Raw genomic sequence first — 20,649 nt, 5'->3', positions numbered from 1 at the left:
TGCAGATTTATATTAGGTACCACTAATATGATTTACAAAAACTTAAAATTATTTATTGTTTGTTCTGGATTTTTACTAGGAAACCTTGGGATATTAGTGAAACTTCACTTCCAGAATGTATATAAATATCTGTGTTACACCAAATACATTTCGGACTACTATTGTTTTAATTTGCTCTTCATATTTTATTTCGCCTTCTTCCAGTGACCACTTGTGTCCCACAACAGTATGGATAAATGCAATTAGCCTCCCCACAGGCCTAAGGCTGCATTGTAACTTCTTGGATCCTGATTCTTACACCAGGATGTTCCTTGTTTTCTGAATCTGGAATAGGATAGGATCCATTTGAGGAAACCTGATTTTGAAAGAACATACTAAAGGATACATGGTTCTCTAGGTTATTTGTTGTATTGGATATAAATACCTGTGAAAAATTATTTGGTTGGCCATTTCTTGTTTTGTTCCCTCAATTATTATTCCTTTTATCTGACCGAGTGAGGTGGCGCAGTGGTTAGACACTGGACTCACATTCGGGAGGACGACGGTTCAATCCCGCGTCCGGCCATCCTGATTTAGGTTTTTCCGTGATTTCCCTAAATCGCTCCAGGCCAATGCTGGGACGGTTCCTTTCAAAGGGCACGGCCGACTTCCTTCCCCATCCTTCCCTAATCCGATGAGACCGATGACCTCACTGGTCTGGTCTCCTTCCCCAAACCAACCAACCATCCTTGTATCTGCAAGGCAGAAGTTACTCTCTTTTCTCTGTTGAAATTTGATTGGCGGCAAAATGTGTTTCAATGGGTTATCTAAATATTTGTATTTAGTTAAGTGCCATTTAGTGTATTACTTGCAACTATCCTATGTACCGTTATAGTATTTGGGATCAAGTAATCGTACAGCCAAATTCTCCTTTGTACTAGGTGAACAGTATTTCCTTTTGAATTTTTTCTGGAAATTGTTCAGAGATTTAAACTCTTCTGAATGAGTGGTTCCCCCATTCTGCTGTGTCACCTGCCAAGTAACTGAGTGCTAAATCTATTTTTTTAAGAATATTCACACCTCTTTAGTAAAGATATAGTGAACACTCTTAAGAAATAGGTGAGATGTACATCACCGTCTGGTTTACATTTAGGAATATGTTTCTACAAGTTCATCCCATTTCCACATTGAAATTTCTCTATTAAGTCTTGTGCTAATCCATTACTCTTTTAATCTGCCTTGTGCTTAATTCTTGTTTTGTTTTCTTCATTTCCACCCAGAGTTTTTGAAATTCTCCATCATTTTTAACTGACTTTCCTGCAGAATTAAGAGTACCTACAGTTGAGTCATTTCTCTCTTGCACCTTCTGCTCAACTAGGTCATGTATTTGTTGCTTCAAACTAGTAAAAGTAGAATGGGCGCTAATTGTTACCTTTCGAATTCCTATTCTCCTCTATACATTCAGCCTTATTGGGACGTCTGAGATTTACTCATTACTATTGTTAAATTTCAGCTCACTTAATTCTTTTATTATTGCGTTTCTGTTCACCTCTCAAAATTTTTCATTAACTTCATTTTGCACTAGATCACATTGATTGTTGACCTCTGTTTGTAATTCCTCGGGTAGAGATGCCTATGCTTGTTTGTAAACTTTTTCACTCTTTCCCTTGGGTTTTAATACCATTAGACAACTCTTCCCCTTGGGTTTTAATACTATTAGAAAAAACTTCCTGGGTGGCTTTAATACTATTAAATAAATCATCTAATTTTTTTAAATATTTCTGGTAAACCCAGGGTGTATACGGCCCACGACATCCGGGAGATCTGGGAAAAACCCGGGAATTTTTTCATCCGGGACAAATCTGGGAAAAACCTGGGAATTTTTTAGAATTCCGGGATTTTTCATTGTTTTAGATTTCAGTTAGTTTTGTAGGTTTGACGTGTAAGATCAGATACGCTGACAAAGAACTTCAGTCCACTACTGCTGAATAATACTGCAGCAATGAAACATAAATCAGAGAATAACACCAAAATAAAAATTTAGTTGGATAGAAAATGGGCAATTTACACAATGCACAGACCAGTTTGCCGACACCGAAAAGTGTCAAAGGCTTTAGGTAGAAGATTATGCAGTACGTCCGTAACAACTAACGTGCATTCGATGTGTGTGACGTCACAACTGTTTAAATTTCTAACAGATCACCAGAAAATATTACGAATAGTGGCTTGAGATGCGTTACTTTCAAAGTAAATTTCCATGCAAGATGATTTATGTTACGTGTGAGAATGTGCAGTGAATTTCTTAAATCACAGGGCTTTATAACTCTCATTCAAAACGTAACACTTTGAGGATCAACTATTTGAAAAATGTCGGGCCCAGAAGATAAGTCATTTATGCCACTATTTAAAATTTTACTGGCACATTTGTATTTGATATGATTTAACATGAAACACACGCTAAAAAAAGACCGAGCTTCAGGTTAGTTTTCATATTTAATGTTGTTTTTTCATAGATAAAAAATTATGCAATCCATGCCAAAAAGCGTAATTGACCTTCAAAAAAATGTCCATAATGTGTTACTGAGCAATGTCGCAAGTCTCTTCATGCCAGAACACTTCGACTTTTCTATGCAACTGATAATCATTTTGGCACGATTTTAATTGCCAAATTAGAGCCTGTTAGTAGGCCTACGGACTTCCTATCATTGTAGGACTAATAACAGAGGATGCCAATAGACGATGCAATTCTCGTTCGTACATACACATCTGCTTACGAGTTAATCGGTGTAGAAACGCACTTAGCTGAATTGAGCGAGCTTGGCGTAACTTCATAACATACGTGCCGCGGGCTGTCTTTCTCGTAGGCCTCGTGCTCTGAATAACTGCCATCATTTGCTAGCGAGGTCACGTGACATGAGCTATGACTGGCTGACAAAAGTGCATCGCTCAAAGCAATCTCTATTTTAGAGTTTCGGAAGCTACCGTGCTGTAATTTGTGGAATTTGTGTAAATACTTTCGCAATACGAAAATAATTGTCTCTCATCAAACAATTTTCCAAACGCATTGTTTTTCCAGGATTTCGTTTCCTAAAGTGGTGGGACGTCCTCCGCCGGTATAAGACCTTTACGATTCAAAGGACTGATACGTTTTATAGCTCCGAGGGAAAGTATACTGTTACTTAACCCGGATGTATTTTCACCCGCTTTATACGCAATTTCATCTGGGAGAAATTGTGTTTTTAACCGGGAAATCCGGGAAAAATCCGACAATTTTTTTTTCTTGTCCACGTAGACACCCTGTAAACCGCTTTCCTTGCTGCGGGCAACCACAGGCACACAGTTAATTCAACAATACACTTTTAAGAAGAACTAGTTTATTCTTGTAGCAGTACCAAATCACTTATTGTTAAATTGCCCCATGTTGAGTTACTGTCACACAACCACACTCAAAATAACATAGAAAAACAAATCGTTTATCACAGGTACTGCTCACCTTAGTTGTATAGGAGCGCATCTTGTTTGGGTGGACTACTGGTGTGAGGATAACCCATTACTGTATACATCTTGCTAGCTGACTCAAATGCATTGTCGAAGCTGGAGTGACAGCGATTTGTAGCAAGGTGGTACTTTAGGACTCTACCGGTGAGTCATAACAAAAGTTGTGACAATTGGAGGTTGTATGAACTGCTGTCATTGCTCTTCCAAATCATGGACTGATCAGGCTTGTTCTGAGTTTGAATCTGTCATTGTAGTCAAGAATAATTGTTAACTGATTGACTATATATAATTTCCACTCTTCATTTACGAACAGGGTTTTTTAATAGCACCTGCACTGCAAATTATTGGTGGCTGTTGACACTCATCGTGAAGGACAACCACGTATAGCTCTAATTTCTTCTCACTAAATTTCTTAAAATCTTATTATTGTTCTGTAGGGGCCACTATTTTGCATCCTGTCACTGCTGCCAAAGTAGAGTGTATGATTGTTACTCAGCCCTGTCGCAAAACTGAGCCAAAGTGGAGTGTAATTTATTTATTTTGGTTTTACTCCATTGTGTAACAATCTCCATGGTTGCCCATTTCATAAAATTCCCTACTATCCAGACATGCTAGTAAAATCCAAATAACTGTGCTTCTGCTCTTGCTAGTGGATTACTACTCCTCAACGGCATCTTCAGTGCTAGAGGCTGGAAGAAAGCTGGAATCCTCCTGGATTTTACATATTGACCAACAATATTTCTTCTTTCAACACTAATCTAATTAAGCTTCTTTATACATTGAAGTAACTGTCATTAGATATGGATATTATGACTGTATCACAAATTCTTGAACACAAATATCTTGTACAACAAGAATACTTTTTGACAAGCAGAACAACCAAGAAAGTAAGACACAATGATAGTTTTTTCACTTGTTTTTGCTTCTATGATGTTATTGTTTTTGTTGTGAGAGAAACTGACGGAGTGGCCACTACACTTTGAGACTCTACAATTGACAGAATTGTTTTCAGATCCGGGTCTGGCAATTTAGGATAGCAGTGCTTATGTGTGCATGTGATAAATTTTGCGTGGTCGCATCACGTAACTTAATATCACTATAATTCTCTTCACAAGAGCACTTGCAATTTCTTGTTAGCTCTTGAAATTCAGCAATCCATTGTTTTAATGATTGGTCAGGGTGCGTCTTAAGTTGGAAAAATTTCAATCTTGCCACAGTGATATGAAACTGCATCTTGTAATACTCATTGATTTCACAATTAACATCTTCCAAAGTCAGGAAACAATTTGAGAGACAGGCAGTACACATTGGCTCTGACAGTGAACAGAAATAATGCATTGCATGCTACACTTTTATTTCTGTAAGTAGTGAAATGAGCTTCCAGTTGAGCATGATGTTCCAACCAATCCTCTTCTGTGCTGCTAAACTGGTGAAACTCGAGTGCAGCATCTGGCTGTGGTGCTGCTTGTTTCAACAGTAAGTTTGTCAGTTGAACACTTAAAGCAATCGTACAGTCTGCTGTGCCTGAAACTGAACAGTTTGCCTTAGTGGTAGTTCATTTGAGGGCTTAGATATGGTCAAGCACTTTATACTAAATAGAATACACAAAAACATTACTGTCTCTATGACTAGCAGTACACCGAACACTTCCATACAGGCAAACTGAACATATATGAGAACGTTCTTGTCACCATTTTTGTATATATTGTAGCAAGCCTAGACAACAATTCAATAAGTTTGACTTCTGGAGGAAGTCAAGTGGGGTGTACAACATGTATAGAATATTAATTCAGTTTCAGGAAAACTCTTTAATACAGAATACTTATCTTTAGTAGAAATCCAAGTCCATATGAGGGTCAGTATACAATTACAATCACAGTACACATTAGTAACTGTTCTTGCACTGAATAATACTGTCATGTAATGCTGCAACAGTTTTTGTCTTGTACTGAATGACAGTCAAATACTACTTTCATTTAACTATAAACTTCGGTACACAGTTCTGACTAACGACACTAGCTCGCTACTGGATGTGAACTACAATGACGCTGCTACCAGAGCAGGCTATCAAAGAGGAGGGGCCGATGTGTACTGTGCTCTGACGTAAGATAAGTAGCCTTCCATCAGTGGAGACATGCAGAACCTCACGAGGGTGTGTCTTCGTCGATGTCTCTCATTCGTGGCTGTTTCTGACAGCGACTGTCCTTAGCTTGTGGTTCTGTAGTGAGGGACCTCACTCTTCACATGACAGCACAAATGTAGGAGCCAAATATGCTGGGGAAAAGCATATGTTACTCTAAACACTGGATAAACAGAAAAACAAGGTGAATGAATATAAGTAACAGCCAAAAAACAGTGGAATTTAAATTCCAGAGTGCATATTGCTGATTAAGATCTGCAAGAATTGAACTAATATTTGAAAGATGTTACTTCTGCAGTCAGAGAATACTATCACTCCCTAAGTCAGTGTTTTAGGTGGGAAAAATTTTGGGGTCTTAGTGTGCCACTAAGGGGACTGTGCACCACCACAATTTAAGAGCAACAATCTGAAATCTTCACCACATACTCTCTCTCTCTCTCTCTCTCTCTCTCTCTCTCTCTCTCTCTCTCTCTCTCTCCCCCTCCCCCCCCTCTCCCCCTCTCCCCATAATTTTCCCCATTTTGTTGTTGTTTTTGTGGTCTTCAGTCCTGAGACTGGTTTGATGCAGCTCTCCATGCTATTCTATCCTGTGCGAGCTTCATCATCTCCCAGTACCTACTGCAGCCTACATCATTCTGAATCTGCTTAGTGTATTCATCTCTTGGTCTCCCTCTATGGTTTTTACCCTCCACGCTGCCCTCCAGTACTAAATTGGTGATCCCTTGATGCCTCAGCCCCCAGGGGCTCAGCATTCATTTGCTGGGTACGGGCTTGGCGACCCCGGGGTTCCTGAGCTGGAGACTGGTAGGCGCCACCAGTCCCCCGTCACCGTAAGCTCTGAGCGTACTTCAGCGACCACCGTGCGGCGCGGCGGTGGAACGTTGTGTGTCTCAGGGAATGGGGATCTTGGCTTGACCGCCCGGATCGCGAGGATGGAACAAACCTCTATAAAAAAACCCTCAATCTCAAGGTGTGCTGCGCGCTGATGAGATGCATGGCTGTTGAGGTGGAACAGTCGTTAGCGGGCAACCTCTGGGGAACCTGCCGCACCTCAGTTGTATAAGGCTTACCTAGGCACGCGGGGCTCTGTCTAGGCGGACTTCTAGTTCCCTAGCTGCTCGTGGGACCGAGATGGATCCTTCGAACTCCTCTTTTCTTCCTCCCAGCGGAAAGGGTGGGCCGCTGGAAGGTTCTAACACCCAGTCTCTTAAGAGGGCCCGTGCAGTCAGTCCCCCTGACTCCGGCGCTTCTTTAAAAAGTCCAGTCTTAGGTAACAGAATACATTCTGGTAATCCGAATGTGTTTCTCATTGTGAAACGGAAGGAGGGTAGTTTCGAGAAGGTTTCGCCCTTCTATATACAAAAGGGATTGGAGGGAATCTGTGGCTCCTTAAAATCGGTAAAGCGCTTACGTAATGGAACCTTGCTAGTGGAAACTTCCACTTCCCAGCAAGCCATTAAACTTCAGTCTGCTAAATGCCTTGGAGAGTTTGCCATAGACACTGAACTGCACAGCACCTTGAACTACAGCAAAGGTGTTGTGACATGCCGAGATCTAGCTGATATTCCCAAGGAAGAACTGCAACGTGAGTGGGCTCCAGAAGGTATCGTTGATGTCCAACACATCATGAAGAGGGTTGATGGCACTCTTGTCAAATCCGACTCCTTTATTCTGACCTTCAGTAGCACGAAACTTCCTGAACATGTTAAAGCTGGCTTCCTTCGCCTTAGTGTGAGGCCTTATTTCCCGGCCCCAATGCGCTGTTTCAAATGCCAGCGTTTTGGGCATACCACCTTAGGCTGTAAAGGCGAAGCGACTTGTGGAAACTGTGGTCTGGCTGCTCATGAAGGAGTTGGTTGCTCGCGTCCGGCAAAATGTATTAATTGCTCTGGGAACCACCCTGTTTGGAGTAGGGACTGCCGCATATTTTTAGAGGAACGCAAGGTCCAGGAAATAAAAACAACCCAGCGTATCCCCTATGGTGAGGCCAAGAAGATCTTTAAGTCGATGCAACCTCCCACATTTGCTACATCTTTTGCCTCCCTGGTTCAGAAGCCTACTCCAAAAGTCGATGCCTCAACGCAGACCGAGGTGGTGAGTGTTGGCACTAACACCTGTAGCTGTCAGTGCACTTGCAACGCACCCAGTGTTTCAGAGCCAGTAGCCCCTACTCGAATGGCAGACAAAGGTACAGTGGCGAACTTGGGCCAGCCCCTAGCTCCTCCAACAGCTGAGGCTGTTCCCAAACCCAGTGCGCCAATTCCCACTCCCACATCAGCTCCCCCAAAGTCCACCAAACCACAGAAAGCTACCGTACAGCAGCAACAGCGCGTCAAATCCCGTGGTAAACCATCGGACCATGCGGCTGTTGTTTTACGTGAGGCTTCATCTGACTCTTCCCCAGAGTTGATGGAGTACGATGTATGTGTGGGGCAATCATCTCGTCCCACGCCTGCCCCTACACCTGCTGCGGTCTCCCCGCCCCGTCGGAGAGACAAGATGAAGGTGCTACCCCCAACATAGATGGCTCCCATACTCCAGTGGAACTTGCAAGGGTTCAGGACGCATGTGGAGGAACTTCGTCTACTGTCTCAGGGTAGACCACTGTGTCTCTGTCTCCAGGAGACGCATTTCCATCCATCTTACTCCCCTGAGCTACGAGGCTACACACTCCATAAAAAGGACGACCTGCGTGGAGAGAGAGCTAGAGGAGGCGTAGGTATTTTCGTCAGGACGGACTACCACTCCTCGCCTCTCTCACTTACAACGACTCTACAGGCCGTCGCTGTGTCTGTGCACGTGCGTCATCCATTGACGGTATGTTCACTTTACTTGCCCCCACATGATGCTCTTGATGAAGCAGCCCTCACCGACCTTCTTACCCAGCTCCCCCAGCCATTCATTATTTGTGGTGATTTTAATGCCCACAATGTGCTTTGGGGCTCTGCAATTACCTGCCCCAGGGGTAGAGCAATTGAGAGGCTTCTCCTGTCATCCTGTGCCTCCTTGCTCAATGGAGGACAGAGTACTCATTTCTCCACAGCGACTGGGTCGTTCTCTGCCATTGATCTCTCGCTTTGCTCTCCGGCTCTTGCCGCCAGTGCTCACTGGGAAGTGGTCGCTGACTTGCACGGCAGTGATCATTTCCCAATCTGGATTCACCTGCCCGATGGCGTGGGCCCCGAAAGGAGACCACCACGATGGGTGCTCAGTGGAGCTGACTGGACACTTTATAGCCAGTTGGCCCAATTCGACCACTGTGCGAATGTTGAGATGTGGGTGGATCATATTACCAAAACGGTCCACCACGCCGCTGCAGCATCCATTCCACAGTCCACAGGCCACCGGAAGAGGCCACCTGTGCCTTGGTGGAGTGCCGAATGCCGCTCTGCGATCAGGACCCGGCGTGCGGCTCTGCGTCGGTTCAAGTGTCGGCCGACTGCTGAGAATCTTGCAGCCTTTCGGGTGGCGAGGGCAAGATGTCGCCGCATTATTCGTGAGAGCAAGAAGAGGTCATGGCAAACGTTCCTGAACACCATTAATCGTTCCACCAAAGGTTCCATTGTGTGGGAGACCATCAGGAGAATTTCTGGCAGAGGAGGGCGGTGCCCCATAGCTGCTGTAATGAATAATGGCACCCTCCACACGGATCCGCGAGACATTGCCCAGACTATGGCAGCGTATTTCGCCACAGTTACTGCAACAACCAGTCAGGATCCAGGTTTCCAGCGCCATAGAGCCGTTGCTGAGAGATGTAGTCTGGACTTCCATTCCACCTCTCATGAAGTTTACAACTGCCCATTTTCTATGTGGGAGCTGGATTCTGCATTGTCTGGCGCTCGTGACACATCCCCTGGCCACGACAGGATCCATTACAGTATGCTGTGGCACCTCACAATGCGCAACAAAGACATCCTCCTCGCACTTTTTAATGCCATTTGGGCGTCGGGTCACTTTCCTGACGCGTGGCGTGAGGCGGTTTTAATCCCTTTTTTAAAACCCGGGAAAGACCGCTCGAGCCCAAGTAGCTACCGTAGCATTGCCCTCACTAGTTGCATAGGGAAGACCTTGGAGCGGATGGTCAACCGCCGCCTTGTCTGGATGTTAGAATCCCGGCAACTCCTTAGTCGCTTTCAGTGTGGGTTCAGGAGGTTTCGTTCCACCTTCGATAACCTTGCCCTCCTGGAGGCGGCTATCCACCAGGCTTTCCTACGCTGTCATCACCTTCTAGGTGTATTTTTCGACATCGAGAAGGCCTACGATACTACTTGGAGGCGTCTCATCCTGGAGCAGCTTCACGAATGGGGTTTTCGTGGTTGTCTTCCTCTTTTTCTTCAGTCTTTCCTCTCGCCACGATATTTTAGATACCGAATTGGTGACGTCCTGTCTGATCGCTTTGAGCAGGAGAATGGTGTCCCTCAGGGTAGCGTTTTAAGTGTGACTCTGTTTGCCATCGCTATTAATAGCATTACGTCCATAGTGAAAAGTCCTGTCCAGTGTTCTTTGTTTGTGGATGATTTCTCTTTGTTCTGCTCTTCTTCAAGCCTTGCAACGACAACCCGTCAGTTGCAACTTACGATTAGGCGTTTGGATGATTGGGCGAAGAAGAGTGGTTTTCAGTTTTCCACCGAGAAGTCTGTATGTGTTCTGTTTAACCGTTCTCGTTCGCTTTTAACCTTTCCTGAGTTGCGCTTGAGGGATACTATTCTTACTTTTAAAGACACGGTGAGATTTCTGGGGCTCATTTTTGACTCGAGGCTCACGTGGTTACCTCATCTTAAAGACCTGAAACGGCGGTCGCTTCAGGCTTTAAGTATTTTAAAATGTCTTAGCCACAGTACATGGGGAGCTGACAGGACTTGTCTGCTCCAGTTTTACAGGGCGTTTGTGCGGTCTCGGCTCGATTATGGGTGCACGGTGTATGGGTCTGCGAGGCCTTCTTACTTAAAAATGTTGGACGTTGTGCACCATGAAGGGCTTCGGTTGGCCACTGGGGCATTCCGAACTAGCCCCATCCCCAGCCTCTGTGCAGAGGCTGGTGAACCGCCACTTCATATGCGGCGACGGCTACTTACAGTGCGCCAGGCGTATAAAACTTTGTCCACACCCTACACCCCTGCATACCATACCGTTGCTCAGCCTCCTCTGGCACGATTGTTTCATAACCGGCAACGTGCGACGCAGCCCTATGGGATTCGCGCACAGGATTGCCTCAGTGCGATGTCTATGGCTGGTCTTCGTGTTTTACGTCGCGGTTGGAGCAGATCTCCACCTTGGCTCCTCCGGAGACCCAAACTTATTTTAGATTTGACTAATTTTAAGAAAGATGGCACACCAGATTCTACATTCCAATCTCTGTTTTTTAACATTTTAGATGTGCATCACGGTTTCACTGTCGTTTATACTGATGGCTCCAAACAGGAGACTTTCCTTGGCTGTTCTGTGGTGTTCCCTGCTCATGTTACCCGGATTCGCCTCCCTGCTGAATATACCATTTTCGCAGCGGAGCTCCACGCGATCCTGACGGCACTGGAGCAGATGAATCGAGTTCGGGGCGATCGATTTCTTCTCTGCTCCGATTCTCTTAGTGCCTTACAATCACTGCAGAACCTGTACCCGACTGAAGAGATGGTCCAGCTGATACATGACAAACTGTACTCGCTCCAACGGCGGGGTAAAGAGGTATCCTTCTGCTGGGTGCCTGGTCATGTCGGCATATGGGGCAACGAACAGGCTGATCGGGCTGCCAAGGAGGCCTGCAGAGAGCAGGATGTGGTCCAGTGTCCTATCCCCTTGCAGTCAGTCATCGCTGCACTCCACAGGAAGTGCATGGAGTTGTGGGAGGCTGAATGGCTGGCGGTGACGGCCAGTAAACTGCGGTTAGTAAAGTCAACCACTCGGCCGTGGCGTTCCTCCTGCCGGCTGCTCAGGCGGGAAGAGGTGGCGCTCACACGTCTTCGGATCGGGCACTGTCCTCTGACACATAGCTATTTATTACAGCGGGAGGATCCTCCGTTTTGTGATGCTTGTGGTGTGCACATCACTGTCCGGCACATTTTGACAGACTGCGTTTTATACCGTGATGCAAGGGCAGAAGCACAAGTTGATGGGGATCTGCCCTGTGTTTTAGCTAATGATGAGACGTGTGTGTCTAGGGTTTTTAAGTTTTGTGATGTGTCTGGACTCTGGCCTAAGCTTTTAGGCTGGCGGTTTTAGTGTATTGCAGAGTGGCTGACTCCTCCCTTTTTTCCTTGCGGTCAGCCAGCCACTTCCATCTGCTCCATTGTTTTAGCTCCTCTACCTTTTTCTTCCTGTGTTGTCCATGTTTTACTGCTGACGCCCTGCTTCATCCCACGCTTCGGTGTGGGTGAGCACATATTTTTCAATGATTGTTCCCCGTGTTTTATGTTCCGTTTTCTGTTGCGTTAGATGTAAATGTTCTGAGTTTTTTCTTGACACCCGTCTCACTATGATACTGAACGGGCGCTGAAGACCTTGCTGTCGTGCGCCCACAAAACCCTTCTACTACTACTACCTTGATGCCTCAGAACTTGTCCTACCAACCGGTCCCTTCTTCTTGTCAAGTTGTGCCACAAACTCCTCTTCTCCCCAATTCTCTTCAATACCTCCTCATTAGTTATGTGATCTACCCATCTAATCTTCAGCATTCTTCTGTAGCACCACATTTTGAAAGCTTCTATTCTCTTCTTGTCTAAACTATTTATTGTCCATGTTTCCCTTCCATACATGTCTACACTCCATACAAATACTATCAGAAACAACTTCCTGACACTTAGATCAATACTTGATGTTAACAAATTTCTCTTCTTCAGAAACTCTTTCCTTGCCATTGCCAGTCTACATTTTATATCCTCTCTACTTCGACCATCATCAGTTATTTTGCCCCCAAATAGCAAAACTCCTTTACTACTTTAAGTGTCTCATTTCCTAATCTAATTCCCTCAGCATCACCCGATTTAATTCGACTACATTCCATTATCCTTGTTTTGCTTTTGTTGATGTTCATCTTATACCTTCCTTTCAAGACACTGTCCATTCCGTTCAACTGCTCTTCCAAGTTCTTTGCTGTCTCTGACAGAATTACAATGTCATTGGCGAACCTCAAAGTTTTTATTTCTTCTCCATGGATTTTAATGCCTACTCCAAAGTTTTCTTTTGTTTCCTTCACTGCTTGCTGAATATACACATTGAATAGTATCGCGGAGAGGCTACAACCCTGTCTCACTCTCTTCCCAACCACTGCTTCTTTTTCATGTCCCTCGACTCTTATAACCGCCATCTGGTTTCTGTACAAATTGTAAATAGCGTTTCGCTCCCTGTATTTTACCCCTGCCACCTTCAGAATTTGAAAGAGAGTATTGCAGTCAACATTGTCAAAAGCTTTCTCTAAGTCTACAAATGCTAGAAACGTAGGTTTGCCTTTTCTTGCTCTATTTTCTAAGATAATTCATAGGTTCAGTATTGCCTCATGTGTTCCAATATTTCTACGGAATCCAAAGTGATCTTCCCCAAGGTCGGCTTAAACCAGTTTTTCCAATCGTCTGTAAAGAATACGCGTTAGTATTTTGCAGCTGTGACTTATTAAACTGATAGTTCGGTAATTTTCACATCTGTGAACACCTGCTTTCTTTGCGATTGGAATTATTATATTCTTCTTGAAGTCTGAGGGAATTTCACCTGTCTCATACATCTTGCTCACCAGACGGTAGAGTTTTGTCAGGACTGGCTCTCCCGAGGCCGTCAGTAATTCTAATGGAGTGTTGTCTACTTACGAGGCCTTGTTTTGACTCAGGTCTTTCAGTGCTCTGTCAAACTCTTCACGCAGTATCATATCTACCGTTTCATCTTCATCTACATCCTCTTCCATTTCCATAATATTGTCCTCAAGAACATCGCCCCTGTATAGACCCTCTATATACTCCTTCCACCTTTCTGCTTTCCCTTCTTTGCTTAAAACTAAGTTTTCATCTGAGCTCTTGATATTAATGCAAGTTGTTATCTTTTCTCCAAAGGTCTCTTTAATTTTCCTGTAGGCAGTATCTATCTTACTCCTCGTGAGATAAGCCTCTAGATCCTTACATTTGTTCTCTAGCCATGCCTGCTTAGCCATTTTGCACTTCCTGTCGATCTCATTTTTGAGACGTTTGTATTCCTTTTTGCCTGCTTCATTTACTGCATTTTTGTATTTTCTCCTTTCATCAATTAAATTCAGTATCTCTTCTGTTACCCAAGGATTCCTACTAGCTCTCGTCTTTTTACCTACTTGATCCTCTGCTGCCTTCGCTATTTCATCCCTCAAAGCTACCCATTCTTTTTCTACTGTATTTCTTTCCCTCATTCCTGGCAATTGTTCCCTTATGCTCTCCCTGAAGCTATGTACAACCTCTGGTTCTTTCAGTTTATTCAGGTCTCATCTCCTTAAATTCTCACCTTTTTGCAGTTTCTTCAGTTTTAATCTACAATTCATAATCAATAGATTGTGGTCAGAGTCCACATCTGCCCCTGGAAATGTCTTACAATTTAAAACCTGGTTCCTAAATCTCTGTCTTACCATTATATAATTTATCTGAAACCTTCTAGTATCTCCAGGGTTCTTCCATGTATACAACCTTCTTTCATGATTCTTGAACCAAGTGTTAGCTATAATTAAGTTATGCTCTGTGCAAAATTCTACCAGGCAGCTTCCTCTTTCATTTCGTAGCCCTAATCCATATTCACCTACAATGTATCCTTCTCTTCCTTTTCCTACTGTTGAATTCCAGTCACCAATGACTATTAAACATTCGTCTCCCTTCACTACCTGAATAATTTCTTTTATCCCATCATACATTTCATCAATTTCATCATCATCTGCAGAGCTAGTTGGCATATAAATTTGTACTACTGTATAGGCGTAGGCATCATGTCTATCTTGGCCACAATAATGCGTTCACTATGCTGTTTGTAGTAGCTTACCTGCAATCATATTTTTTTATTCATTATTAAACCTACTCCTGCATTACCCCTATTTGATTTTGTATTTATAACCCTGTATTCACCTGACCAAAAGTCTTGTTCCTCCTGCCTCCGAACTTCATAATTCCCACTAGTTTAACCTATCCATTTCCCTTTTTAAATTTTCTAACCTACCTGCCCGATTAAGGGATCTGACATTCCATGCCCCGATCCATACTACGCCAGTTTTCTTTCTCCTGATAACGACATCCTCTTGAGTAGTCCCCGCCCGGATATCTGAATGGGGGCTATTTTACCTCCGGAATATTTTACCCAAGAGGATGCCATCATCATTTAATTATACAGTAAAGCTGCATGCCCTCGAGAAAAATTACGGCTGTAGTTTCCCCTTGATTTCAGCCGTTTGCAGTACCAGCACAGCAAGGCCGTTTTGGTTAGTGTTACGAGGCCAGATCAGTCAATCATCCAGACTGTTGCCCCTGCAACTACTGAAAAGGCTGCTGCCCTCTTCAGGAACCACACGTTTGTCTGGCCTCTCAACAGATACCTCTCCATTGTGGTAGCACCTACGGTATGGCTATCTGTATTGTTGAAGCATGCAAGCCTCCCCACCAACGGCAAGGTCCATGGTTCATGTAAAGATAAAAATTATGTGATTTGATGCCACAACATACACATATTAAATCCAAACCTCACCATAGTGCTAAACTAACAGCTACAAGACACATCATGCCACAATTGTTGAAGATACAAATCTTCTTATTTCTTTTCATGCACCTGTCCTGTAATTTCTGAAATTCAGACTATAGAAAAAAGATACTTTAACATGAATGAGTAATTGCCATTATTTCCAATTTGCTCCTATTCTTCTTTGGCAATTTACATATTGCTAATTCAGATGACAAAACTGTTCACTGACTTGTAGAGCAGCTGCATGCACTCCACTACTTTGTTCAGAGGAACAAGAGTTGGTTCTTTATCCCCCCCCCCCCCCTCTCTCTCTCTGTAAACCAAAATAATTTCTCACAGAACACAGAAATTCATGTGACTGACAGTATACAGGGTATCCCAAAATGCTGGACTTGCAACTTACACAGAGTGTCCAAAATAATAATAATAATAATAATAATAATAATAATAATAATCAGCGTACTTTAGTGACACCTTCTTTACAGCAAAACAAGGAAAAAAGTCTAGTAAACAAGGACACTAAAGTGCATAACTTAAGACATACGAGCATTTGTTCGTCTTCGATACTATGACACACATCTCTTCCACTCTTTACTTTTCATATTTTGGGAAGAGGTAGTAGGGACCAAAACAAGCAAAAAATATCTAGTAAACATAGGCTGTAAAATGCGTACCTTAGCGTGTATGTATTTCACATTACCAAAGATGAACAAGTACTCATAGCTCTTACAGTACGCATTTTAGACCCCATGTTTACAAGGCATTTTTTTCCTTTTTTGGTCAACACTTCCTCCTCCCAAAATACAGAAAGTGAAAACCTTGACTTAGTGGAGATCTGCTTCATAGTATTGAAAATGAACAGATGCTCATACCTCATAAGGTATACATTTTAGAGCCCGTGTTTACGAGGCTTTTTTTACGTATTCCTGTATAAGGAACGTGTTCCTAAAGTTTTTGGCACCCTGTGTAAGCCACAAGAAGTCCAACATTTTGGAGAGGAGTGAAACCTGGGTGTGCCCCTCTTTCAGCTACTTTCACCACACATTGTATGGAATGCAAAATTAAACATTACATGAATCTCTTACCACAATGACTTACTGAGAACTGGCAGGCACAATGTTTTACCCAGAAGAAGTGGCAGCACAGAAGGTGACAGTGCCAGACTCTTGTTGGTGGATTTGTGGCGGAAGTAGTTCAGCTCGCTAGCTGTAAAATGGAAACTGCTTTAAATGAGACTGTAGTGACGTGATCCTTTTTAATTTCTAATTCATCAGAGTACCTGAAGTGTGGCCTTTACCTTGATTTTTATTTTTGTTTGTTTGTACTTTGCAGAACGTTGATGATGATAGTGAAGCAGAGAAGCTTTCACCTTTACTTGAAGTGGCAGGTGTTGTGAGTCCACCAACTACTGTTTCAATAATTGGAAATAATTTGGATGATGAAGATGAAGAAGAAGATGAGGAGGAAGAAGAGGAAGTCATTCATGTTGACAGTCTGCGAACTAAGGATGATCTAGCTACAACGAATGACATGCCAACAAGTAACTATTTTGGGATAATGTCAATTATCACACCTTTCAAGTAATTTAAGAAAGAAATAAGTTGATTTGTGTTGTGATAGTTCTTAGTTGATTTTGTTTAATATTAACAAACGTTTAATGTGTGTGTGTGTGTGTGTGTGTGTGTGTGTGTGTGTGTGTGTGTGTGTGTGTGTGTGTGTGTGTGTGTGTTTTCAGTGAGTCAATTATTCATTAATTCTAATTTGTTCATTTGGTCTGTCTTTTATTCTTCCTGAGGTGATGGATACCCTGTTAACAAAATCTAATGTCATAATACTTGTCTTTGCTTGCCTGTGTGAATGAATGTGTGTGTGTGTGTGTGTGTGTGTGTGTGTGTGTGTGTTTCCTTTACTGAAGATGGTTTCATGGCCAGAAGCTAAATGCATATCAGTCTTTTCATTGTTCCTGTCTGCAACTCAATGTACCATCTTTATGGCGAGTAATGATCTATCTTTTTCCTTATATTGTTACTGAACATATATACAGTATAGCCCCGCTTTTACGTTCCCGGACTCAACGTTTTCCCGCGGTTTACGATATTTTTTTATCGCTCCTGTCCAATTTCCTGTCCACAGTGTTAGTTTGAACTCAAATTTGCCTCAACATGTTTATAATTTTCCCGAGATAACCGCATTACGAAAAAATATTTGTTGAGAAAAAAAAAATGATGCTGGCATGTTGTCCGTCCAGTAGTGTTTAAAATATTACATGGTTAAATTTCTTGACTCCAGGGCAGTCTACTCAACAGGTTTGAACCAGTAAATGTGTAAAAGTTACAACAATTTGTGCTGTATCTCCCGCTACTGCCAAGCACTACTTGGTGTGATGGCTGATGGGGGTAACTAGGCTCATTTGAATAAAGATATAATGACCATTCACAATCATTTCCAAACATTCTATTGCGCAAATGCAGTTTCATGATTGTAGTGAACATTGTGACACCTTTGTTGAACCATATTTAATGTGTTTCGATGTTTGGCCTCTTGTAGCGCTAGTTGACGTCATTCGCTTTGCATTGCTCAAATGTTTTTAGTTTAAACACAACACTGGTTACGTTTTTTCCGTGCTAAACAAAATGTGTTTCAAGAATTTATTCTCATTGTCAATTTTCTACGTTACTGGGGAGGCACAATACCTGATGGCTGATAACCTCAAAAACACAATTACAGTGCATGAGAGGCAGAATAACACATACTCAAGTACCACACAAAATATTTATATACATATTTGCACTTGACAATGAGAAAAAATTTTGAAACGTGTCATTAAACATTAAAAAATACGTAACTACTGCAGTATTTCATTATTTAAATAATGAATGACAGCTGCAGGCTTTCCAAAGCCGTCGATTATGACGTTTGAAATTAAGTCAGACATTTCTACTTCCCAGACAGTTACCAATTCCATTTGCATCAATGGTTTTCATTAGATGATAAACATTTATTAGATAATAAAAAAGTCTCTGACAAGACTTTTGATGCCTGTTATGTACATATATCATACACAAAGAGCGAAAATGCAAGGGGTAATCCTATACATAGTGTAAAAGTGGGATTTCACTGTATCTTGCTACTTGTTTTGGTTGTTCTTTGTACTTTGATAATCATTGGTGCCACAACTGCATCATAGACACATATTAGTTTGCACACGGACATCCTCAAAGAGGTCGTGTCTACTTGTTGTTCCGAACTACATGTTGAAGGTAGTTTTGGGAGAAGGCATTTTGTAATGTTTCGGAGGATGCCGTGTCGTGGTCTCCACTAACAAAACTGTAATTTCTCCAATTGGTTTTTGGATGATCTAAGTCCCCACCAGTGATTGCATTATAATTGGGGAACTTATGTTCAAAAGAACTGATGTTTCCTCTGAAGTTTTCAGTTACATCAGGAGTTGATTTTGGTGGTCGATATAAGGATCCAATTACCATTTTATGCCCACCTCTAACATTGAGTCTTGCCCACACAATCTCACATGGAGTTTCAATTTCTGTCTCGGTGGATCTGAGTTTCTTGTCTACTGTGACAAATGCACCATGTCCATTTCCTGCTAGCCATCCTTTTCGTAAACACTTAAATTTTCTCTAAAAATCTCACTGTTATCAGTTTCAGTTTCAACCATCTTTCTGTACCTAGCTTATGTGAGCGTCACTGCTTTTCAGAGTGCTTCAAACTCTGTCACTTTGTTGTGAATGCTTCAGCAGTTAACTACTAGGATTTTAATACTCTTGCCTAGGAGTCATTTTCTTGGACCTTACACTGATACTTCTGGCTTTCCTACAGCTGCCAGGTACCTGGGTGGCAGCCTCTGATGTGTTGTGTGCACCTGACCCATTTAGGGAAACTCTGCAGCTCTCAGCATTATGGCACAAGTCCAAGAAGTCTCGGTGTTGCTGCTCACGGAACCCTTGAAATCTCTTGTTCAGTCCTTCCACTCGACTCAGAAACACAGGACTACAATCAGTTCTGGGGACAATGGTGCAAATTGTGAACTTTGTTGAAACTCCATGTGCAAGGTTTATCAGCTGTCTCTACCGTGCCGGAATGATCCATGTATGACCTCAGAGTCCAGATGACAGGCATAATTTGTTCCAGTGTTCATCATAACTAGCAGTGTTGCACCGTGTTCCCTCAGTGGCTGCCGAAATAGCTTCTTCAGCAAGAATGAGGAATCCAAGCATACACACTGAGTACACCCGTTGTCCCTTCCTATCCCTTGCTGCCTTTGCCCGAAGGGGTACTATTATTCATTGTTTGTTTAAGCTGCCAACGATTAGTAGGTCCCTATTCTTTTGCGTTTCCTTCCTCTTGGCATGAGACTAAGCAGGTTTCCCCAAAACAGGTGAAGTGATCTCTCTCGCTCAGTTTCTGTTTCAGTGAAAGACATCACCTTGAAATTGTTGCTTTTTGGGGGATCCATATAACAACCTGAGTCCTCCCTGGTGCTTGTCTAACCTGTACAGGACGACAAGATTTACCATTGACATGCCACTTGCAGTCAAGTGGATGAGTAATGACAGGTCCCATACTTCCCCCAGAGGAGACAGAATCCACTGGAGAGAATAATCTTTGGTATTACAGGTACATGATTCTCAGGAGCTCTTCCAACACAGCGATTCGCAGCAGCTACCAATAGTTTGACAGTAGTCAGGGCAACTTCCAGCTGCTTATGAATATCAGCTGACTAACCCCATGTTCAAGAACAGCTTTCACATTGTGGCAGCATTGTGACTGCTGCAGTGTTTTAAAGGGCAGTGAACATTAAACTAAGCCTGCTGACTATGTTTTAATCAGTTGAGCTAAAAAATTACTAATTCCTCATAAGAATTGAAGCAAAAAAACACAAAACAAGATTTCTATTAAGACAGCAGAAAAACACATGGTAAAAATTACTGGTTTCCTAAAACTTTCTGAAGTTAACTTGAAAATTTACGATAAATATAGATAGTACATGCTCCTCTTGAAAAGGAAAGTTAATGTAATGCAATATGCTCATTACAATATCTGATACAGTAACTAAACCACAAATGTCAGTTTAATACTACAGATTAGTTTATGCACAGGGCAATTATAACCTGTGAAAATTCTCAAAAGTATTTGTGTATTTGCATTCATATATGCCAAAATTCGTGATGATCTATTCTTTGGCAGTAATTATCATTTATAGATGCTGATTTGCTATGAAATAAATTATTTACAACTTCTGTAACTTAAAAAAATTATGAAACTTTTCAAAAATATAGTTTTGAGTCCAAAAATTCTCAGAAATAACCTATTTCTCATGTAGTTATAGAATGAAATTAGCAAATGAT

The 20,649-nt window shown here is 42.4% G+C and overlaps 1 protein-coding gene across 4 annotated transcripts in view; it reads left to right on the top strand.

The window, feature by feature from the left end:
* Positions 1–20,649, top strand: part of LOC126173769 (probable E3 ubiquitin-protein ligase MGRN1) — a 190,727-nt gene that overhangs the window by 82,722 nt on the left and 87,356 nt on the right. For all 4 annotated transcript variants that reach the window (XM_049920982.1, XM_049920985.1, XM_049920983.1 and 1 more), the window contains exon 11: positions 16,616–16,823. In XM_049920982.1, coding sequence (XP_049776939.1) covers positions 16,616–16,823 — 208 coding nt within the window. The remainder of the gene's footprint in view (positions 1–16,615; positions 16,824–20,649) is intronic.

The sequence above is a fragment of the Schistocerca cancellata genome, chromosome 1 (genome assembly GCF_023864275.1).
Source record: "Schistocerca cancellata isolate TAMUIC-IGC-003103 chromosome 1, iqSchCanc2.1, whole genome shotgun sequence".
Lineage (NCBI taxonomy): Eukaryota > Metazoa > Arthropoda > Insecta > Orthoptera > Acrididae > Schistocerca > Schistocerca cancellata.
This window is presented reverse-complemented; position numbering and strand designations above follow the sequence as displayed.